Below are 25,176 nucleotides of genomic sequence, written 5' to 3' on the forward strand. Positions count from 1 at the left end.
GTTCTTTCCATGACGTTCTTCAAATTAACAGAAGCGGTGCTTCAAGTCCAGTCAAAGTGTGAATTTTACTTTTATTGCCTAGTTGAGAAAACAAAAACTAAAATCCGTACATTTAAAATTACAATAAATGTAAAATGGCCTTTTGATTAGTTATATTGCAGCATCATATGCTTTCTTTGATAAACATTTATCATTTACTATATATGTGTTGCCATGTTGCTATTTGGGGTGTACCAGCGGGAAATAACTGTTATTATATTTGAGGTAAATGGTATAATTACAGTATTGCAATTTGCTTTCCCAAAATAAACATGAGCACCATTGCAAGTATTGTTATGGGACTTACATGAGGATTTTTTCCAATGAGTTGGCTCACTTGTGGTGGTTCAAACTTAATCCATAATGGTGGAAACACTCAGCATGTCAGGCAGGATCTGTGGGTGAAAAGACAGTTATTATTTCAGGCCAAAGACACTTTGCTAGAGCTCTGTTTTGGTTTCCACAGATACAGTCTGATCTGCTGGAATATTTCTATCATTTTCTGTTTGTTTCTGATTTCCAGCACATTAAGTTTCTTTTCTTTTAAATTGTCACTAACCCATAACGGTATCTTGCATATTTTAACCTCATAGTTACTAGAGGATAGCATAGAGCACAAGAACTTAAGAATATAGGAGCACAAATTGGCCATCTGGCCTCTCAAGCAAATCTCACCATTCAATAAGATCGTGGTTTATCTGCTTTAACTCCTCTTCAGTATCGTAAAGAAAACATATCTTCTTTCGAAAATGTAAACCCTCCTCTTCAGATATCTCCAGAGAACTGACCTTCACGACTCTCTGGGGTAAAGAATTGAAGCGATTCACTACCCTCTGCAGGACAACGTTCCTAATCACTCAGTTTTTATGACCATTCCCTTGCAACTGTGTCCTCTCATTCAAAATTCTTCTTAAAGGAAACCTTTCAACATTTACCATACACCCTTAAGATATTGTATGTTTCGATAAAATCACCCTTTTCTGATAAAATCTTTTAAGATCTAACTTTTTGTTTTGCCATTCTTGACAGGACAACCCTCTTATTTTTGTTCCTGCACATTTCTCCAATTATTTAATCTGCTATTCCTTATTTCTATCGAAAACAATCTCACATGAGCAACTGCATTGCTATCACTGCTCACCACCTAACTGATAACTAACCATTACGGCACAGTGGTGCAGCTGGTTGAGCTGCTGCTTCACAGCACCGGAGACCAAGGTTTAATCCTGATCTCGGGTGCTGTCTGTGCAATGTTTGCACGTTCTCCCCATAACTGCATGGATTTCCTCCGGGGCCACTGGTTTCCTCTGCATACCAAAGACATGCGGGTTTGTAGATTACTTGGCCTCGGTAAATTGTTCCTTGTGTGTAGGGAGTGGATGAGAAAATGGGATAACATACGGACCATCGATGGTTGGCGTGGACACAGTGGGCTGACATGCATGTTTCCATGCTGTATCTCTAACTAAACCAATAGCTAGTATCTTCTTGATGTCATTCTCCTTTCCATTTTCGATTATTCTTTTAAAGCATCAAATATCTTGGAATATTGTTCCTAGTCTATGCAATAGGTATTAAATCAAACTATTTTTTACTATTTGTGCCAATTCATCCATTGTGTTAAGCATGCTGCTTGTTTTCAGATAAAGCCTTAAGCTTTTACAAATTCTACAATTTTCCTGTCAGAATTAATTTATGCCTTCCACTTTTATTTATTTTCTGTCCTTTACATTTCTCTTTAATTTATTTACCTTCCCTTTACTTGGACCCCCCACCCTCTTCCCACCACTGCCCCTCCCATCCCTCATAATTAGTTTATAATCTTTCTTATGTACTTTGTCTGGACACTGGTCTCAGGGAAAATTAAATTAAGCCTGTGCTAATGGAAGAGCTCACTTTCCCCCAGGTCGTGATACCAGGCAGGGCCTCATGAATTACAGAATCCATTTCTCCTACACCATTCTTTGTGACCCGTTTACTTCCCTAATCTTATCTATCTGCTGACATTTACGTGGGACTCAGATAATATTTTAGCAATTATCATCTTTACTTTACAATTTTGTTCCAATAATTGTATTGTATTGTATATCTTTATTGTCATTTCCTGAGTATTCACATACCCAGAGGAAACAAAAAAACATTGCTCAACCAGTGTCCATTCAGTGTGCATTAAAAATAAATAGAAATAAAAAATACATATATCATGAACAAATTTAACACTCTACTAAACATTCAACAGGCGTTCCGATCGGCAGCGGCACAACAGTGGCTCTGCTGCAGTGTGTCCAGGTTGGGGGGTTTGTGCGCGATACTTGGCAGGGGGCAAAGTCCATTTAGCAGATTATTATCTCATAATCCTTCAACTCAAACCTTCCTAGTCCCATCTATGCTATTTATGCCTGCATTAGCCGCAACTAGATCCTCTCCCTTCCATTCCCAGTACTTCCTCAGCCCAAAGGAGATGTCCTAAACCCTGCTATGGAATAGGCAGCACAACCTTTGGAACTCGGTACATAGACACAAAATGCTGGAACAACTCAATGAGTCAGGCAGCATCTCTGGAGAAAAGAAAAGTTTTGAGTCAAGACCCTTCTTCAGACTCAGGAATTCGGTCCTTGTTGTCGAGAACTGCCTATTCCATTAGCTGTGCTTTTCTTTCCCTCCCCCTTGATGAAGTTTCATTCTCAGCTCAGTGGTGGTATTTTTGAGGAAGTACAGCATTTTTAAAGTAACTGCCTTTCAACCATTGTAGCAAACTGAAGGCACTCTGCTGTCTTGATGGATCTCATATAAGTATCTAGATCTAAGGGCATAATTTTAAGATAAGAGGAAGAAGGTTTAAAGATAATCTGAGCGGTAACTTTTTCACTAGGTCTAAGGGCATAGTTTTAAGATCAGAGGAAGGAAGTTTAAAGAGGATTTGAGCGGTAATGTTTTCGCATGGAGTGGTTGGCATCTGCAATGATGTAATAGAGGCAGGAACACCAAAAATATTTAAGAGACAGGTACTTGAATGAGCAGGGCATGGAGGGATATGGGATGAATACAGTTGTGGGATTAGTACAAATAGGCATGAGGGTCGGCATAGATGCAGTGGGCATTTTCTCTGCTGTACAACGTTATGGAAAAATGCAATGCACAATTCTGAGAAGCGTAGGGAACTTCCTATTGTTCCCCAGCCTTATACTGCAACCAATTAATCTCAAAATGCAGCAAATCTTTGATTTATGTATTCGATTTATGATTTTTTACTATGATGCCATTGACTCTCTGGGGTATGTCACTTTGATTTCTAATCCAATTTTTCTCCAACAAAAAGTGCACCAATCATATCATTAGGAATACACAGCAACAAAATTCCCATAATACTTTTTCGTGTAACAAAATGTACGTTTTCTAGGGGCACATTGCTTTTGCAAATTGGGTAGTAATTTTCAATCAATTGGTCACTGTCGTATTGCTGTTCATGGGACCTTGTGTTTAATTTGTGTAAGAAGGAACTGCAGATGCTGGTTTAAACCAAAGATAGACACAAAAAACTGGAGTAACTCAGCAGGACAGGCAGCATCTCTGGAGCGAAGGAATGGGTGACGTTTCGGGTCAAGACCCTTCTTCAGACTGGTTAGGGATAAGGGAAACACGAGATATAGACTGATGTGGAGAGAACAATGAATGAAAGATGCAAAAAAGTAACAGTGATAAAGGAAACAGGCCATTGTGAGCTGTTTGTAGGGTGAAAATTAGAACCTTGTGTGACTTGGGTGGGGGAGGGATAGAGAGAGAGGGAATGCCAGGGCTACTTGAAGTGAGAGAAATCAATATTCATACCACTGGTAAGCTGCCCAAGCAAAATATGAGATGCAGTTCCTCCAATTTGCATCTAGCCTCACTCTGGCAAGGGTGCAGGAGGTAGCACCGATGCAGTCATCAATGTAACGGAGATAGAGTTTGGGGATAGGGCCAGTGTACGCCTGGAACAGGGGTTGATCAACGTACCGTACAAAGAGGCAGGTATAAGCAGATTAGGCAGAGGTTCACTTACACCTCCTCCAACCTCATCTACTGTGTCCGTTTTTCAAGATGTGGACTTTTATATATCAGTGAGACCAAACGCAGACTGGGCGATCGTTTCATGGCACACCTTCGCTCGGCTCGCGTGAACCAAACTGATCTCCCGGTTGCTGGACTTTAATTCTCCTTCCCATTCCTACACAAACCTTTCTGTCCTCCATTGTCAGAGTGAGGCTAAACGCAAATTGGAGGAACAGCATTTCATATTTTGCTTGGGGAGCTGACAGCCCAGTGGTATGAATATTGATTTCTCTCACTTCAAGACCTGTTCCCCCAAGGCAATATTCCACCACTGACCCATAGCCCCCAACTGCCTTGGTGCGGCTGACAGGTTCCCGTTGTGACGCAAGAGATCCCCGTTGTGATGCGAGTCACGGCAATCCTCCCCCAACTGCGCATGCGTGGTCGGAAAGTGGGAGCGCGACTGCGACGTTTTTAAAGTTCAAAATGGCAATAACCTGTAAAATCTAAGATCAATGTGAACACCTCACTCTCCCGCTTCAGTCCCCTATTCCCCTCCTCCATTATCTTCCCTCTTTCCACCCTCCACCAACCCTCTGCTTCCTCCCCTCATCCCCACCTTCCCATCTTCCCTCTTCCACCTCCCCATCTCTATTACCTCGCCATCCCTCTTCCTACCTCTATCCTCCTCCATTCCCCCCCTCAACCCCCAGCACTCCCTCCCCCTCCTCTTCACCCTTCCTTTTCTTTCCCCTCGCCCCCCCCACTCCGTCCCTCACCTCTCCCTCCCTCTACATTTCCCTACCCTCAGTTACTCCCGCCCTCCCTCCATAACCCCTCTCCCCTCCTCTCCCTCTATCCCCCTGCTGCCCCCACTCCTCACCGCCCCCCTATCCCATCCCCCCACTCTCCCTCCTCACCTCCCCACTGCCCTCCTCTCCCTCTAACCCCCACTCCCCCCCTCTCCCTCCATCCCTCCTCCCCCACTCTCCCTCCTCACCTCCCCCACTTTCCCCTCCTTCTCCCTCCCTACCCCCCTGTGCTGTTGTGTACCGTTTTGGTGTAGCTCCTGAGATCACAGACAGACAAACAAGTCAAGGCTTTTAATAGTATACAGATAGATAGATAGTTAGATGGATAGATAGATAGGTAGAATGAAAGGACTTGAGGGATAAGTATGTTTTTTCCCGACAGCAAGAAAATTGCTCTGCCTGTGTTTTTACATCAGTGCCCCCACTAACTGTCAGCATTAAATACACATGCATTTCTTCATTTCAACTCAGCCTAACATCTGCTGCCCCTGTAAGTTTCTGTTACATTCACTGTCTGCGATAAGGTTACATTAAGATTTCTTATATTTCTGTTTCAGTATTGTACTGAAATGATAGTAGTTGTTAGCAAGCAAGTTGCTCCAGAGTTTGTTATCCTAGAGTAAAACAATGGTTATTAACATTGAGTGTTATCGCTCAGATAAGATATACAATCTCTCAATATTTATTTTCTGATCTCTTGGCAACATTTTCAAGATTTGCATATTTTAGTTAGACCTCAGTGTTAACGTCAAAAGGGAAAGTCACATTATGCACCCTCAAAAGTCTCTTCAAAGGCCGATTTCCTCTGTGCTTTTTATAGTTCAATGCCCGTTCTGTGTTGAGTGAAACTTCATTTGAAAAATGTGGCTAGAGCCACAGAACTTTCTTTAGTTTTATGAAATGTTATCCAGTAGTTTAGTTCATGAATTTAAATATAGTAAATTGCAAGTGCAACTTGCATGATTACCATGATGTCCATGTCAATAGTGAGCATGTGTATTTCAGATTAAGGTAACTGTATGATTAATATATCAGGATTCTCTGCCCTTTAATATCCAAAACACATAATTTTGACAATTTTAAATATGTTAAACAGTATAGATTTTTATGGTTGCAATAGCATAGAAACTCCATTGCCATCATTATCCAATGGGATTGGTATTGTATTTGGAGTTTCCACATGAGTGCAATTTAGCATAGAAATTCTGAAGTTAGTATTGGTGTTTTGGATATTTGGAGACATATCCATCATTATCTCTGGAAATTAGTGATCCTATGAGAATTACGGGTACTTAAAAATTAGTAAATATTCTACCCTAAGGATTCATGCATGAGGTGTGATTTAACCAGGATGGTCACCCATAGTTACTGCTGAAAGAAAACCTTTCTGGCCCATTCAATAAAAAAGGATATGGATTATATTTGATTCAGATAATACTTCAAATATTATAGGTATTAAGGTAATATTATTAATGGTCGTTTATGGTATTTCACATTCAATCTAAACTTTTTTGCATGCTTCAATTTTTATTTCTGCACTCTGTAAAATGCTTGAGATATTGGCAATATTGCTATTTCCTTTCTTGTTTGCTGCCTGAGAATTCTTCAGTACTATTTTGCCGGCTTGATATCACTGTGGGTAGATGTCGTGGAATTGATAGCTGACAGCAAGGGGATTCCCTACCACTGCAGTTGCCAGATTTCTGTGGAGTAGCTATTTTTGAGAGTGCTTGCAAACACTTTAGCTTTGTTGCTGACTGCAAATTTCAGGCCAGCAGCAAAGTAAATGTACTTAGCAGTTTATTGTCAAAGATGTCTAAAGAGAACAATATCGCAAACATTGTAGTAAATATACTGCAAAAAAGTACTCATTGATTAATATTGATATTGAAGATGAAAGATTCTTATCAGATCCCTTTACATGCTTACTTAAGTTTCTTTGTGTTGATTGGGAACAAAACATTGGATGAAAGATTTTATCCACACTTTCGTCTGGGCCTGCAATATTAACTAGTTATAATGCATAGTGAGTTCAGCTATGTCAGTATAGGCAAGGAGGTAAGCCTGAAGTACTTCTGATTATGCAGTTCTTTATCAAGTAACATGGTGCATTTATTCCTAGCAACAAATTAAGTACCATGTCAACAAAATATTGTGGAAAAAAAACAAAAACTTTTAATGTAATTCAATGTTTGTGCAGCTTTCTACTTGTTCAATTCAATTTTGCCCCTTGTGATTTTCTTCTTGAGATCCCGTGTTGTAGTCAAAAGTATTCAATTATAATACTGTCCAAATTTGACATGTCCTGTATGATGAACCTGTTTTAATTCTTGCAAGTTGTACAACATAACTATTTTTCTAGTTCTGAAATCAAGCTTTAGTTTCACAGTACAGGTGCACAACCTTTTATCCGAAAGCCTTGGGACCAGACACTTTTCGTAATTCAGAATTTTTCGGCTTTCGGAATGGAAGATTTTTAGCGTAGATTTTAACGGCTGGCTCAGTGGTAGAGTGCTCGGCTCATATCCGCAAGATCGCGAATTTGCGCCTAGATCCCGGCAGTTACTCGATCGCGAGTTTGAGTCTTCAATGTAGTTTTTTCTTACAGAATAGGGAGGATTAGGCTGCGATCATTCTCTGCGAGATGATCTTAGTGCGGGAGACAAGTGTAGGAGAGGTGTACTGACTGTGTGGGCAGAACTTTGGAAGTGATTGCCCACCATTCTCAAAAGCCGCTGTGTCTCCCTGTCCCTCCAACTCCAGAGGAATCCGCTCCCCGATGGGCCGCTACGGCGACAAGTGGCAGTTCGCCCACAGCCCGAGCTGCGCCACCCCAAGAACAAGACGTACCTTGCACACCATCAGCTTCTGCATGTTCCTCTGGAGTTGGAGTGGGGCTGGGCTGGAGTTGCTGATCTGGGATCTCCGTGCTTGCAGTGGGCATGGGGGTCGGTGTCCCGATGAGGGGGCGCAGCTCGGGCTGTGGGCGAACTGCCACGTCGCCGTAGTGGCCTATCGGGGAGCGACTTCTGGTGGTCCTGACGTCTCTCAGCTCCTGTCCAGGGGGGTGGCCGGAGACGTCAGGACCAACAGGAACCCGCTCCCTGATGCGCCGCTACAGCGACAAGTGGCAGTTCGCCCACAGCCCGAGCTGCGCCCCCTCATCCGCAACCCGGGTTCCTCTGGAGTTGGAGCGGGACTGGGCTAGAGTTGCTGCTGGCTGTGAGTCTCTGGGATCTCCGTGCTTGCAGTCGGTGTCCCGTTGGTCCTGACGTCTCCAGCCACCCCCCTGGACTGGAGCTGAGACTGGGAACTGTACCGCCCTTGCCCCTTCCCTCTGCAACTGCAAACAACCCCACAGTTCCCAGTCTCAGCTCCTGTACAGGGGGGTGGCCGGAGACGTCACAGCCCGAGCTGCGCCGCCTCATCCGCAACCCCAAGACCAAGACGTACCTTGCACACCATCAGCTTCTGTCCCTACGGGGAACGTGTTCCTCTGGAGTTGGAACGGGGCTGGGCTGCTGCTGGCTGTGGGTCTCTGGGATCTCCGTGCTTGCAGTGGGCATGGGGGTCGGTGTCCCGTTGGTCCTGACGTCTGCGGTGACTAGCACTGACCTGCTGGCATCGCCGACGTGAAGACAGTGCAAAGCCCCCGCGCCGGTGCAATGGGCGGGGAGCTGGAGAGGGGAGGGAAGGGGTCACACACATGGCCGGGAAGCAGAGGGGTGTAGGCGGGGTGAAACTGAAGGAAGCGACAATCTGCTGCTCCCTGCCCGCTGAGTTAAAAAGTTCCCACGCAAGACTCACGATACATTGTGTATCATGAGTTTACCGTGGGAACTTTTTAACTCAGCGGGCAGGCAGCAGCAGATTGTCAATTATTAACCCTCCCGCGCAATATACCCTCACCTTCTCTTTTATGAATGGGGATTTAGTTCAACTTTCTTCGAGGACTGACCGGAGGTTCCGCTGTCACCTCTGCGGGCCGCCCTCGGTGAACGTCTTCAAGGACCTTTCTTCAAGGACCGAAAAAATGGCCGCTATTCGGAGCTTTTCGTTATTTGGAACTTCGGATAAAAGGTTGTGCACCTGTACCTTAAAAGGGTACATTCATAAGATGTTAAAATATAACTAATATTTACAATATAATTTATTGCAAAAGTACTGAATTTACAACACATAATATATTGAAAGTTAATTGAGTCTGCATCTTAGCAATAGATATATACACACGCCTGATGTTTCATTGTTTCTTTATAAAATAACCTATACATAAATGCCTTCTATCTAGTATTAAGAAATTCTCTATTAAATATTAATTGCGCATTTGCTGATTTGATCCTTTTCTTAAATGACCTGATATTTTCACATTTTACTACAATTATGTAAGCTGTGTTTCATTTATCTTTGTTTTTGCCATTGACGTTACACTCTTATCACGCCATATCAATGGAGACATAAAAAAACTGCAGATGCTGATATTTTGAGCTAAAATGAAAGTGCTGGAGGAATTCAATGGGTTATGCAACATCGGTGGAGGGAATGGACAGATGAGTTTTCGTGTCAGCACCCTTCTACACACTGAGGAGGGTCTCGGCCCTAGTCGTCACCTGTCCATTCCTTCCAAAGATTCTGCCTGACCTGCTGAGTTCCTCAAGCATTTTGTGCTCAATCTGGGTTAATGGAGTAATAGTCCAAAAATAGGTTAGACAGTATGTAATTAATTGAGTCTGTACATTTCTAAAATTTGTCAACCAGTTGAAATCAGTTAGTTCATAATCCATATACTTGGTCAGTGTATATTTTAGAATTAGCTGTGTCGTAACATATAATGATGGTAAAAGATCTGCCGCAATTGGTTGTTTTCAGGTGTATGACTTATCCTTGCTCCGTCCTGAGTGAATATTGCTCACTTTAGCTTATTTTAAAAGCGGAAACTGTACCAGATAGTAATATTTTGCTAAAGTCAATTTAGATATGAAAGTTATTTTATGGCGCACTAATACATCAGAGTTTTTAGATGCACATTTCCAGTTTCTTCTGCAATTTAGCCTGAATGCTTCTCAAGAGTTCTTGTATGAATGTCATAAATTTACTTAAGAGTACCGTTTCTGTCTGACAGACATTCTTCCCAACATTGTGGAGCCATTTTATTATTTAAGATAGGCAATATAAATGAATTACTGAAGTTCTGCACACTATTCTGCAACAATTATTGAACTTTAAAGTTTAAATTAATATCTAATAAAGATGTTAAATATTGAGTATTTTGAAAAAGTAGATGGTGAAAAAAACATCACAGCGAGACAAAAATGTTAGATAATATTTAAGAAAATTCGAGAGGGGTTAACAATGATGTAGAATATACTGTCTAAAAAAATAGTGGCAACAGATTCAAAAGTAGCGATGCAAAGGAAATTGAGTGTGCTTGAAATTAGGAAAATTGCACTTTAATGAAGGTGAGTGATGGAACTAATTGAATCAATCTTGCATCTGTGCTGTTCAGCTTCATGGCCCTGACTGGGCTGATCGTACGTAAATAGCCATTCAATAGGGAACTACTGCCTATCTGTCCTCCTCTATTCAGCACATCACCACTGCCATATTCGCACAACACACTGAGTCCAGCATATCAAACATCTGGTCCGTCAGCTTTATGTCATTCATTCATTTGAATGGATTGCTGACTTTAATTAAAAAAGGCAATTAGTGCCCATTCTGTTTCATATATGTGTTTTAATTCATTGAATTAATTGTTTTAACATTGTTTTTTGAGCATCTGTAAATATCAGTCATTTGAAAGAGATGGATACCTGTACTAGCAGTAGGTTCTCAAAAGGCTGCCAAACTAATGCTGGCTTCAGGCCCTCTAGATCTGCTGGCTGAGAGTTAGATACTACTTGCAACAGGAATGGCCTCCAGCATAGCCCGTTCCATGTGTATCATAGTCGGCAAGTGCTGCCCTGCATTAGTGTTGCCAGGTTAGTCGGATTGTGTATATATTCAGCCCATTGTTGGGCAGTATGAGTACTGATTATTTTTCCCTAAATGAACAGTGAACAACCGAAACACGAACGCACATTTGTAGCAAGATGCAGCCTGAGTATGCAGTGCAGTCACTGGAAGTACATAGCCAATGATGTGCTCAATGTTTTGGTGCTGCCAACATACATTTGAGCTCCAGACTCGCTAACATTTCTTAACCTGACACTTTGTTATGCATCCACACTATACCATTATTCAACCTCTACACCCGAGCTTTTCTCAGATATGCCAAATTAGTAGACAATTACTGTTCCGCAGATGAACAAGAGAAATAAGTTGATGGAAACAGTTGGTCACGCTTCAAGAAGGGGGGAAAGGACGTTTGGTAAGGGACCATAAAGGCCCGAGTTGCACGATGAAATTGCAATGTAGAGCCTTATAAATGCAAGATAATTTGCACTTCAATAAGAACAGTTTCACTGGAACATTCCACCTATTGAGGTGCCCCCTTAACTTATTTCTGTATTCCATCTGCAGACCAAAGCAATTGGCATCTAATGCACCATATCTGAGAAAAGCTAGGTTGTGCAGAAACCTTCCTGTTGTTGGATGCATATCAAATTTGAGTTTTAGAACAGGTACAACATTGAAGTTGTACATGTTTTGTACATGGTTGGTGCGGGCCTTGACATTGCATGCATGCTTTCTAGCAGATCTATCATTTCTCAACTCATTTTGTTGTGCACTTCCATTAGATTTTTTATGCCCTCACACTTCAGAATAATCATGGTCTTTTGATGTGGTACTCATGTATGATCTTGGCTGTCTGCACTGGCAACTATGCTATCCTTTTCCTTGCTCTCTTCTAACTTATGCCTATAATTTGTGGCAAACAGAAATTATGATTGTGTCCATATCTGAGCTAATAAGTTATTTTATGATCATACCACCTTCTTTTCATGTACTACTATCAAGATCTGTATAATCTAGTTTTTAGTTATCTGAATGGAAAGAAGCAAGGAAGTGGCCTTGTGAGGACTATAAAAAGTGCCTGCTTGCAACAGCTGCATTTGTAAATCAAAATGATTCCAGGCTAAAGCATGCTTGAGGAAAATGATTAGGTAAGAGCATTCTGCTGGCTATGGCCATTCTAAAGATGTCCATTGCCATCTCTTCAGTGGAGTAAGATGGTGCAGCCACACCAGTCATCATTGAGATTTGGTTTTGCACCATCTTGTTAGAGGGAGGTTTCGGGTAGAGATGTCGAATTTGTGCTATGTACCTGCAATGATCGAACTGCCAGCAACGTTCACATGGGTGAGAGGTCTGCAGTAATGTAAACATGATGGTGCAGTGGGCCACATAACTAAGGTATGAATTCTGTCATTGGAGATTGATGGCAAGTAATTGATGGTGATGTGATATATTAAGCAGTCTGAAGTTAGTTCAGCTGCTGTAGAATGTAATGTTCAAAAATGCATCGTTGGCCATGAGCATACTGAATTTAATTCCTAGCAACACGGCAATTATATCCTCAGGACTTGCTTTATGGCATTAACCACCATAGCTCTTGTTCCAGTGCCTCTGAGTACGAGATATGAAGGCCTCTTACATTCCTGAATAGAGGAGACTTCTCCCACATACCTTCTCTGCTTGAATGCCATTATATTATTGGAAGAGTGGAGATCACCATCTCCATTTGCTAATTTTCAATGTCCTCACAGGTTAAAATTACAGAATGTCTGTCAGCACCTGTAGGAGACCCATTCAAACTTACAGTAGCTTTAAGAAGTGTGGAATAGTATTTAAATAATGTATGTTAGTATTAATGTGTGCAAGGCTCTTATGAACGTGGGGCAATTACTGGGGCAATAATCAATGAAATGGGTCCAAAGGATTTGAGCCCTTTAACCAATTCTAGTTCATTCTTTGATGTACCCTATATTAATGTGTTTTCCTTTCCTTTGTTGTTTTTTCAATTCATTTGTGTTCTCTACATAGTTAAAATATTGATATTTTATTTTCTAGAATTTTATTTAATTTAGGTGTGTTGATCAATGTACGTCAACAGCCGGTTGTATATCAACTTATAATGTGATCCAGCAACGAGGTGCCTGTTGCTGCACGCATTCAAATGCGATGTATGACTGGCTGATGTAACTTGAAAATTACTTTTCATTTATTTGAGTTGCTGACTGTCTTCCTGTGGAAATAATACTTTCAAGACATTGGATCTTGGGACACAAATCAAAAATATAATGTTCCAATTATATAATGCTGTAGACTTTTTTTCCTTTCATATTTGCTTGTTTATATGGTAATGGAATCCTAAACTTTATAAACTTTTATAATGGTTAAATATGTTGTCTATTTTCTTCCACTTTATTTGAACAAGTGTACTCCATACCTTCATGTTTATGTACATCAAAACCTTTTGTCAGATTTCTTGCAAAAACATTTTTTTATTTTTCTTATTTACATTTTTTCAAGTTTATTGTAATAATGCCCATTGTGCCTATGTTCATTAAAGCATTTGAAGCTGCAGACTGGCCTTTTATGATTCCAACTTTGAAATTTATGTTTGAATTTCTCTTCATTAAAAACAATAAGTTGCACCTATCTTTTGCTATTAGATAAATTGTGCAGAATAATTAAGGCATTCAATTTGTACCTTAAATAATTTGTACCTATACTAATCTAACAAACATCAACCAATCTCAGTCTTAAAACTTTCAACTATTTAAGCCTATCTGCAGAGAGAGCTGACGGTTTATGCTACCCTTTTGTGTGAGTGAATTCCTGTCATTGTAAAAAACTGAGTGCAGTGCAACAGCACCACAATGGAGAGGATATATATTTTGAACATCACTTGAGGATCTTCAAGCATTAGCAGTCACAACTAGTTGCCTCTGTGCACCCAATTGATAACAATGTTGTATTTTCCACCCCCTTTTGCCCCTCTCCACCAGTTTCAACTTGCTGAGATATTTCTACCAATTTTCCAAGCAATTCTATTTCTGTGCTACTTGCTTTGAAAGTAAGATGTTTGATCAGAATGTACTCCAGATATGTGATGTTCAATGTGACAAGCATAATCCTAGTTGTCCTTTTGCAAAATATTAACAAAGGGTGTCTACATGTGAGAAAGTCTCCCAATTTTAATGAAAACAATTTTATCTTTTAAAATTAGCACCAGACAATGTATAGTTTTGCAGTGAAAATGTTTTGTTTTACTTTTTCATTTTGTATAAGATGACTTCCTTCCTCATATGCTGCCATAATTGAATATTTATGTAATTACACACACAAGCAGAACATAAAGTTTCAAGAGATGAAATCCCAAATCGGGTGATAAGTTTCATTTTCACATACTTTTATGAAAATGTATTTGAAGATATGGTCTCTGTGGTCATAATGTGATCTTACCAAGTGTTAACTGTACAAGAGTAGATAGAAAAAATATGAGAAACGTGGCTGAAGTCTTTTAACGGGATCACATATGTCAATTATCTTTTATCAGAATACCCAGATTGAGGCACAACTTTATTGTATTTCATACTGACATTTTAGTATGTTTTAACACAATGTTATCTATTATTCTTCCCAGTTTTTGGCCATTCTGATTTTATTTCAAGTTTTCCACTCCAAATTTGTGTCATTTTCTTCCTTACGATACTCCTGTGCCCTCCCACCTCGATATTGATTGATCCAATTGTGCAAAAAGGCTAGGATTTCTGGCAATTGAGGCCTAGTACATTAAAGATATGATTAACTTTTTTATGCATTAGCATATCTGGCATTTGTTCCCTGAGTTAACACTCCTTCCCAATATAAAATCACAAACAGGTGAAAATACTCAGCAGGGCCAGTAGCATCTCTGGGGAGAAAAACAGAATTAAGGTTTCAGGTAGAGCAGCTCAATATTGTGCTCACTTGAAATGTTTTGTAAATGGAATGCAAGGATTATACTTAAGCTCCAAAAACAGTGGGCAAATAAATGTAGAATATGTTAAAATGAATGTACAGCACGAACAAGATCACATAAAACTTGAAAGAAATGTGCTGATTCCAATTGCTTTTAATCTTCTTACTTAACAAAAACACTTTGTTACTAAAGTGTTTTCAATTGAGTTAAAGAATATGAGTTTTTATTTTAAAACTATTCTTACCATTAAAATTAGAATTTCCTAAATTTCTCAAAATCTGTAAAACAGTGGGAGAATAGTCATAATGGGGAATTGAGAAATTATAGTAATGGAATATTGAAAATATGTAACTGAAATATCGTAACAATTCTCACCAGAATGAGTTTAGAGGCTAACCAATTTTAATATTAACATTTGAAGATGAACTTGTATTAATGTCTGGAGTGCAGTAAAGAAATGCATCAATTGTGTTAGAACTGTTTTTTGTGTGAGCCCCACACTTATTCAAATTTAATCTAAAAATTCACTATGTTTGAAAATGTTTTTGTATACCTGAATACATTAACAAGAAAATTGCAAGTGTGGGAATTTGAAATTAAAAAATTGAAAATTCTCAAAAGATTCATCAGGTCAGGCAACATCTGTGGAGAATTAACATGCCAAGTTAATGTGTTTAGATATCAGTGTATTGCACATTAATTAATCCTTTAAATCTTATGTACATTTTACCATTTGTAATTGATTTGCCTTTGAATATCTGTTGTACTCAGCATTTCATGTAAATTACTCGTATACAATTGCTCAAAATGTTTCTGCACCTTGTCATTTGTTGCACCTCAGTTTGTCAATTTATTTAAACACAAGCTTTTCACTTAGAAAATTCCTCCAATTTGTGCTTTCAAAAATCTTGAATATGTGTTAGCCAGAAATCATTATAAATGCCCTTTGAATCTAAACACTTGAATCACCTCAAATTAACACACCTTATTGGACAGTGAATCTGTTGGAAACCATTGTCATAATACACCAACTGTATAAATGCTAAACATTAATTTTACCACCTCAATAAACTGTTACATTTTCATTCAGCTTAGAAAATGGAACTTTATTTTATCTGGCCCTCGATTCTTTTTGAAAACAAATGTACTGAAGAGCTTGCGTGCATACGTTTAGGACTTATCACCTCAGTAAGTTTTTTTAAAAGCTATTAGATTTTAAACAAACTTCATAAGTGACTTCCTCTCATCAGACACTGGGTTCCTTTCGAAAATGGGCATGCTGGGAGCTGTCCGTGTGTCCCGTCTTCAGAAATCAGGTAGGGACCTTCATTCTCAAACAACACCAACATTCATTTAAAAATTGTCTTGAGGTATGTGATTTTAGTTAAAGAACATTCAAAAATGAAGTATTTTTACCATGTTGTAATACAGATTTGACAGAAAACAAAAGCATCCGTGAATTGATAGATTACTGCAGCAGCTTCTTGAAGTAACTGCATTAGACCAAACAATTGGAAATTTGAGAGAACTTAGTGTACAGAACTTAGTATTTCTGTTCTACAGCAGATGGCTATTTATGGGAATGGTTAAGCTAACATTTTACACTGTTTATAATTAATCATTTGCATCCATCATTTGCATTTGGTTGTATGTTAAAGGTGTTACCTCATATCTATTGCATCACAAACGGTTGCTGTAAATTTCAGACATGATTTTAGATTAAGTTGATGTAAAATCTGCAACATAGGAGCAGTTGCTTTTCTAGCCTGATCTAACTGTTAAAATTCAATATGGCTGTTTCTACCATGTTGTATTTTGGTGTTACTCCAATGGCATTAACTTTAAATTGTACCAAATTTAGAGCATTAAAAGGGAATATAAGCTCTATATTCTTCCTTTCATGGAACATTTTTCTTTAAGTGTAATTGTGATATTTTTAACTTACTGTGGCTGGAACACAGTTTACTAATTTGAGCTTGCTGAATTGCTTTCAAATGTGTTTTGTTTATTGGAATTACTAACATGTATCATTGATTTAGGCTTTCATTTATACTTTGGGTGACATTCTCAAAATACCACGTGGATTGGGAGAAAAAATCTTGATACATAGTGTGCTTGCTCTCACATCTCTCACATGTGCCTGTTGTTGATAAAGGATGTGTCAACTAGAATGCTATAGATGTGAGCAATTGTACTTGGAAAGAGGAATGAGGGAAAAAAACAATGGGGAAGATGAGATTGGGTAATGAAATCAATGACTTTGCTATTGGATGTTTTTAATTCATTTTTGGAATATCACAGTGCTGGCAAGACAAATGCCTAGCCCATTCCTAATTGCACTTTAGGAAGTAGTGTCAATCCAGTTTATTGAACCATAGGAGCCTTCTAGTGATGATACTCTGATTGTTTTTGTAGAAGGATTTTCACGATTTAGACTCGGTAGTAATTGAGGATGGATGGTACATAACTTAGAGGGGAATCTTCTAATTATGGGGTTCCCCAGCATGAGCTACCCTTGTTGTTTGCTTCACTTTAACATGTGATATTTATTTAGGAAACATGGTACAGTGAAACATAAAACAGAAACCCGTCTATATTGACTTATTATAATTCAGCTAATTTATTTTTGGATTTGTACTTTTTATAAACCACTGCCTACTGTATAATAAGAAAATAGGTGTTTTCATTCAAATCAAATTACATACTCCATAATATAATTTAAGTAACTTTATCATTTTTTAAAATTAAATTCCAAGCACATATACTTATTCATTTAAACTTTTAAAAACTGGTTATAGCTTAGCTTGCCTACATGTGTTTTTCCCCCAACGATAGTCACGTTTCATTCGTGCACTAATTTAGGCTACAATACTACTGTGTTTAGTTGTATTTTTTGGTTGGCAGAAATTATTTTCTTGTCATGCTTGCATCAGCATCTTATTCTTTTTGGATGAGTGAAATTTTTAATGGTAGTTAAATAGCCGTCAATAATACAATCTATATGGCAGCATACTGTGTTATGTACTCAAAATTTCCAAGAGATAATAGAGCAGCACATTGTCAGAAATAGCAAAAGTATGGAAACCCAGTCAATCATTAATTCATCAGATCTTGGTTTACTTATACTAACAAATTATGCTTTACAAATGATATAATTTTGCTAACAAAGCTGGCTTATTTGGAAAGGTACTGTTATATTTCCTCAAGAAATATTTTTGGCTTGAGCGCCCAGAATGATTATCCACTTGACCCTGATGTATTCATTTCATAAATATTTAAAGCATCATTTTCTTAATAACACACGTTAAACTAAGAAGTGCAGCTTATGGCATCAATGTGTGCTTATGCACATCTCATTATGCATAAGCCATTTTGTGTATTAATTCCATTCTTGCATCTTTTGGTAAATTTTATGGCCGGTCAATGCAATATTAAAAACATTGCATTCCGTTCCCAGAACATCTCCACCTCGTCTAAAACTATTACTAATAGTCACAGGACAGATGAATAAGTATTTTCATTGTAAGTTTGTTTGTGTCTCCTATGTTGAAGAGGATTTCAAAATCAGGATTTAATTAGCACATTCTTAGACTGGATGTTTTATCTGTACTCTGAAAACGAATGTTAATCCAGCAATGTATTAAATATGAAATCAGTACTATTTCATTTGTCAGTGAAGATAGTTTCGAGGTTTGACAACGTATGCTGTTCACAATTTGTACTCGCTGGTAGATTTGAAAAAAACATTCCAAATATTCCAGGGATGTTCTGGAAGTCCTGGCACTATATTACTGACTAACAACTTAATAAGTTGCAGTCTAAAATTAATTTATTTTCCCCTCAAAAATAAATTGAACAATTAATTAAGCACATGTAAAAATGTATTGCATTCCTAATTCTTTTAGTGGTGTGAGTTAGGTAGATATTTTGAACAGTATTCAAACTATGTATTTGTTGGAAAGGATTACAGAGCTAAGATTTTTCAGTTCCTGTGCTATAGTGAATTGTCTCCTACCAGGAAATGCACTAATATTTTTTTGGCACTATTACAATTTTGTTTGGATAATATAAATTAATTTATGCCGAAGGATTTGAGTTGTTTGAGGATCATATTTAAATAAAAACAGAAAATAATAGAAATTATCAGTAGGCTTGGAAGCATTTATGGAGAAATAATGTTGACATTTCACATTGATGACATTTCTTCAGATGCAGATGACAAATTGTCAACTCTAGATGACTGTTTCTTTCTTCCCTCTGAAGATATTGTGTCTTTTTCAGACCTTTTCTGTTTTAATTTAACTTGGAATATTTTGCTTTCGTGACTAATGTTTAGCAGTCATACAAATCACATTCTTTATAATGTAACACCACTCTCATTAATATTAGGATGCTCTTTTTATCTTTTTTGAAAGCATTTGTAAATGCACATATTTTTCCCCATTACATCAGGAATTGCATTCCAGTTACCTCATAGCGTGTGAAATTAAATGAAATATTTTTGAACTCTACTTGCGTCCATTCAGTAAAATCCACTGCATTTTCAAAAATAGTTTTTATAAAAACACATCTAAAAATATTTTCTGGAAAAAAATCAGATATGGTATATTATGTTCAACACCTTAAATTTCAGTTCCTGCATGTGTTGTTGATAGCTGTGGATTTTGTAGTCTACCAAATTCTTCATGACTGAAAAATCAGATTTGTAAATTTCAATCATATGTTAAAGCTTTTCATATGTCTGTCTTTTTCTGTAAAAGCCCAGTAAAGACGAATAGTGTTTATATATATATATATATATATATACACACATATACAATGAGTTGGTTTTTAGATACAAATAATCTGAAGGCAAATTTAGTATGTCATAAACTAGTTAAGTCAACCGAATAAAAAGATAGTAAATGACGATGGACATTAATAGGTTTAGCTGCACTGATAAATTAGGGAATCGTTTGTTAAATTGTATCCTACTTGGCAGCAGCCTCAATTATGTTTTTGACGCAAGCGGGAAGCTTTTATGAGGGAGATTTTGACTGGATACAATCAGAATAGGGTTGCAAAGAGAGTCCTTTGACTAAAGAGAACTATAGGTGCATTCTTTTTGGTTGGCAGAAATATGAATGGGACTATATAGTACACCATATTTTCTTTTCATGTCTTTATTTAGGTTATTGGCAAAGCTCTAGTATTACTAAATCTACTACTAGCTATTTTATGAAAACTTCATAGTAGGCAGAAAGGATGCAACAATGTTTATTCAGAGCCCCATAATTCAATGGTTGTTAAGTGAAGTAATTGAGAATTTAATTATAGATAAAAAAGAGCTGGCAACTATGATTATTTTTAACTTTTCAGTATCATTCCACATTTAGACATGTATGTAAGTATGATATCTGTCTAGTATGCATTACTTCCAACCTTTAATTACCAATGGATCTTCCAAGGCACTGGTTGCCATGTACTGGATGTGTGGAATTTGTCTGAAATAATTCATATGGTGTCATTTTGAAACCATATTCCAGGTTGTGGGTGGTTTTATAACAATAGAGCAGGGTTTGGAGTACTGTGATTTCAAATTTTAAAATGAATTATTGATATTCATTGGAGGGCAAATTGAGTTGCTTTAATTCAGGATTGGTTCTGATAGAGTAAAGTTGTAGTTATGGTCTTTGTGCTATAATTGGTTCCTTTTTATTAACAAATTCTGATTGCCATTTATTGTTAAAATTGTGAGTAGTTGTTGTTGATAACATGATCATGTATTCAAATATAAATGATCAGACTTTTTTATGGGGCCCAAAAATTCCAGTTTCTTGCAGTCTTTTGGTGATTGCCTATTTTCTTTTGACATGGAGTGAACTTTAAAAAGTGCCTCAGGCAGAGTGTGGGTTTTTGCACTGATATTTTTGGAACCACTTTAGCAGCTGGGTAAGTTGCATCGACTATCAAAAAGTCCCTTGTTCAAGGGGATTATTTGCACTGAAATCTTTGGGGGATTTGTAGGGATTTGGACAGGGAACACTTTTTAGAGAAACTGTGAACTATATAAACATGATCAGTACAGTGATAATAATTAATTGCATTTAATGATAGGAAATTAAAAACATTCATTATATACTGCAACTGTTCCATTATAAATGTTTAAGCTAACATGGCTTTGTTTGCGTGGTGTAGTTGGGATGGTGACAAAACCAGCAAATGAACAGTCCCAAGACTTCTCAATCCATAATGAAGATTTTCCCGCACTTCCTGGTTCAAACTATAAAGATCCAACTTCAAGTAATGATGACAGTAAATCTGTAAGTCTTTATCAAAAAAATGTATTATTAATCTGTTCAGAATTTTTAAAGTGAAGCATTTAATAATGTTATAATAACATTTGAGTTCAAAGCTATAAAGAAACCAACTAACAATAACATTACATGGCATAGAAATAAGTTAAATTGCAAAAAATACACATTCCTACAAGAACATGTAAATTAGACACAGGAGTAGGACCCACAATCCATCTACCATCTAATATCTACTCTCTTTAGATTTGGCACAGTGGCCATTGAATGTGCTATCTACAAGGTAAACTATAGCAACCCACCATAGCGTCTTTGTAAATACGCTCTTCTCAAGCTTAACCCTCTAGTCTAGTTCAATAAAAAACTCTTGAGTCAAGCACTGGAACAACTAAACTTTATTTTTAGATTGAATAGCAAATTCCCCTATACGATACCTAAACCACCGCGGGTTCGATCCTTGTCTCTGCCTGGCCAAGCCCTTCAGCCTCGTGCAAGCAGACACACTCCAAAAGGTCAATAGACAATAGGTGCAGGAGTGGGCCATTCGGCCCTTCAAGCCAGCACCACCATTCAATGTGATCATCCCCAATCAGTACCCCGTTCCTGCCTTCTCCCCATATCCCCTGACCGCTATTTTTATGAGCCCTATCTAGCTCTCTCTTGAAAGCATCCAGAGAACCTGTCACCTCCACCCTCTGGGGCAGAGAATTCCACAGGCTCACCACTCCCTGTGAGAAAAAGTGTTTCCTCGTCTCCATTCTAAATGGCTTACTCCTTATTCTTAAACTGTGGCCCCTGGTTCTGGAGTCCACCAACATCGGGAACATGTTTCCTGCCTCCAGCATGTCCAAACCCTTAACAATCTTATATGTTTTAATGAGATTCCCTCTCATCCTTCTAAATTCCAGAGTGTAAAAGCCCAGCTGCTCCATTCTCTCAGCATATGACAGTCCCGCCATCCCTGGAATTAACCTTGTAAACCTACGCTGCACTCCCTCAATAGCAAGAATGTCCTTCCTCAAATTAGGGGACCAAAACTGCACTCAATACTCCAGGTGCTGTCTCATTTGGGCTCTGTAAAACTGCAGAATGACCTCTTTGCTCCTATATTCGATTCCTCTTGTTATAAAGGCCAACATGCCGTTCGCTTTCTTCACTGCCTGTTGTACCTGCATGCTTACTTTCATAGACTGATGTACAAGGACCCCCAGATCCAATTGTACTTCCCCTTTTCCCAACTTGACGCCATTTACATAGTAATTTGCCTTCCTGTTTTTGCTACCAAAGTGGATAAACTCGCATTATCCAATGTCCAATATCTGCATTAAACTTAATCAGCCATGCATCTGCCCACTCCCCCAACCTGTCCAAGTCACCCTGCATTCTCATAGCATCCTCCTCACAGTTCACAATGCCACCCAGCTGTGTGTCATCTGCAAATTTGCTAATGTTACTTTGAATCCCTTCATCCAAATCATTGATGTATATTGTAAATAGCTGCGGTCCCAGCACCGAGCCTTGCAGTACCCCACTAGTCACTGCCTGCCATTCTGAAAGGGACCCGTTAATCCCTACTCTTTGTTTCCTGTCTGCCAACCACTTCTCTATCCATGTCAGCACTCTACCCCCACTACCATGTGCCCTAATTTTGCCCACTAATCTCCTATGTGGGACCTTATCAAATGCTTTCTGAAAGTCCAGGTACACTACATCCACTGGCTCTCCATTGTCCATTTTCCTAGTTACATCTTCAAAAAATTCTAGAAGATTAGTCAAGCATGATTTCCCCTTTGTAAATCCATGCTGACTCGGACCAATCCTGTTACTGCTATCCAAATGTTCGGCTATCTCATCTTTTATAATTGACTCCAGCATCTTCCCCACCACCGATGTCAGGCTAACTGGTCTATAATACACTGTCTCGCTCCTGCCTTCCTTAAAAAGTGGGATAACATTAGCTACCCTCCAATCCACAGGAACTGATCCGGAGTCTATAGAACATTGAACAATTATCACCAATGTATCCACAATTTCTAGAGCCACTTCCTTAAGCACCCTGGGATGCAGACCATCCTGCCCTGGGGATTTATCAGCCTTCAGACCCATCAGTCTATCCAACACCATTTTCTGCCTAATGTGGATTTCCTTCAGTTCCTCCGTCACCCCTGATCCTCTGGCCACTACTATATCAGGAAGATTGTTTGTGTCCTCCTTAGTGAAGACAGATCCAAAGTACCTGTTCAACTCATCTGCCATTTCCTTGTTCCCCATAATAAATTCACCTTTTTCACCTTCACCTTGTTCCCCATAATAAATTCACCTTCAAGGGTCCAACTTTGGGCTTAACTAATTTTTTCCTCTTCACATACCTAAAGAAGCTTTTACTATCCTGCTTTATATTCTTGGCTAGCTTACCTTTGTACCTCATCTTTTCTTCCCGTATTGTCTTTTTGGTTATCTTCTGTTGTTCTTTAAACATTACCCAATCGTCTTGCTTCCCGCTCATCTTTGCTACGTTGTACTTCTTCGCGTTAATTTTTATACTGTCCCTTGTCAGCCATGGTCGTCCCTTTCTCCCCTTGGAATCTTTCTTCCTCCTAGGAATGAACTGATCCTGCATCTTCTGTATTATTCCTGCCATTTTTGTTCCACTTTCATCCCTGCTAGTGTATCTTTCCACTTTGGCCTGCTCCTCCCTCATGGCCCCATAGTCCCCTTTATTCAACTGCAACACTGACACCTCCGATCTACTCTTCTTCCTCTCCAATTGTAGATTAAACCTGACCATGTTATGGTCACTGCCTCCAAATGGCTCATTGACCTCGAGGTCCTTTATCAAATCCAGTTCATCAAGTCCCAAGCGTTCCTCCAGAAGATCGACACCGATCTAAAATGGAGCCACCTTTTATAGGTCCACGAACCTTGAGGCGAACTACATAGGGGTGGTCTCTTTACAGTCTAATCAAATATATTAATCACATCAATACATTATTGACAGTTCCCAAAACCAATTACAGAGTCTCCCATACATTGTTTCTTGGAGAAGCTTCTGAAAGGAAGCAAACTAACAGAATAATGCAACATTTACCCTGGAACTCAAAACAATCGTGCCAGGGCTTAACACTTTGGCCAATCAACAAACAGCAGGGTAACAGTCATGCAACATTATTTACATTATTTGCAGCAATCCAAGCAATCAACTCATGCATTTACAATACTTTGGAGGTCCTCTGCAAGAATCTCATTCATACTGACAATGGAAGAGTTTATACATTTCTTATCTGCAATGTTGATCTGGTACCTAGACTTCCTGGTACCAGTCAGCAGCTTGTGGCTTTGATACACAGAAACACAGACTTGACCAAAATGGCCTTGCAATGCATGAATCCTCTGCTAAATTTTGGTTCTATTCCTGCTCCATTTTGGCCAGGATTTACATTCCTCCCTTTTATCATATGATAACCATCATCTATGATAACTAGTTGTTATACTGGTGACTGTTACATTCTGTCAAACATATTAACAAGATGCTGATGTATCTTCCCTGAATCTCATCAAGCATCCCGAGTTTTCGTGGGCGCAAATTCTCTCCATCCATGTTGCTAATTCATCTGTGCTTGATCCATAGTAGAATATAGAGTTCCTAGAAGAACCTGGGATAAAGTAAGTTAGCAGTCCATACTTCCACTGATACTCTTACAGTGGTGGAGATATACCCATACATTCCTTTCATCCGCTTTCATCAGAAGGCCTCTCTCTGTACACTGCTCCTACTCTATGATACAGTCCTTCCCACACTATGATCAGAGCTAGAATATAGTCAGTTATCTCCGCAGTCACGCGGTGAAAAATGCTTTATTTCCAATGTACTCTTAATGAAGGTTCCTCATATGAATTTCAGCTGGGTTCAGTCCCGATTTCCCAACAGGCGCGGCTCTTACTTAAAATAACCATGAGGAATGTTTCAATTCAGCCAAATTCTGTCTCAGCCTTTAATTTACTATTTTGAGTTTTAGGGTCTGGCTTACCCCTTTTCAATCCACAGCTTGTGGTCGATAAGCACAATTCAATTCAATTGCTGTGGAATTTC

The 25,176-nt window shown here is 38.8% G+C and overlaps 1 protein-coding gene across 5 annotated transcripts in view; it reads left to right on the plus strand.

Annotated features, from left to right (window-relative positions):
- cnot2 (CCR4-NOT transcription complex, subunit 2) overlaps nt 1-25,176 on the plus strand; it is a 127,043-nt gene that overhangs the window by 83,344 nt on the left and 18,523 nt on the right. For 4 of the 5 annotated variants that reach the window (XR_008725056.1, XM_055650730.1, XM_055650731.1 and 1 more), the window contains 2 exons: nt 16,044-16,109; nt 20,971-21,095. Coding sequence is in view for 4 of the 5 variants with exons in the window: in XM_055650730.1 (XP_055506705.1) it covers nt 16,044-16,109; nt 20,971-21,095 (191 nt within the window). In the remaining variant the exon portion in view is untranslated. The remainder of the gene's footprint in view (nt 1-16,043; nt 16,110-20,970; nt 21,096-25,176) is intronic. The other variant, XM_055650729.1, reaches the window with a different exon arrangement.

This window comes from Leucoraja erinacea, chromosome 19, assembly GCF_028641065.1.
Source record: "Leucoraja erinacea ecotype New England chromosome 19, Leri_hhj_1, whole genome shotgun sequence".
NCBI lineage: Eukaryota > Metazoa > Chordata > Chondrichthyes > Rajiformes > Rajidae > Leucoraja > Leucoraja erinaceus.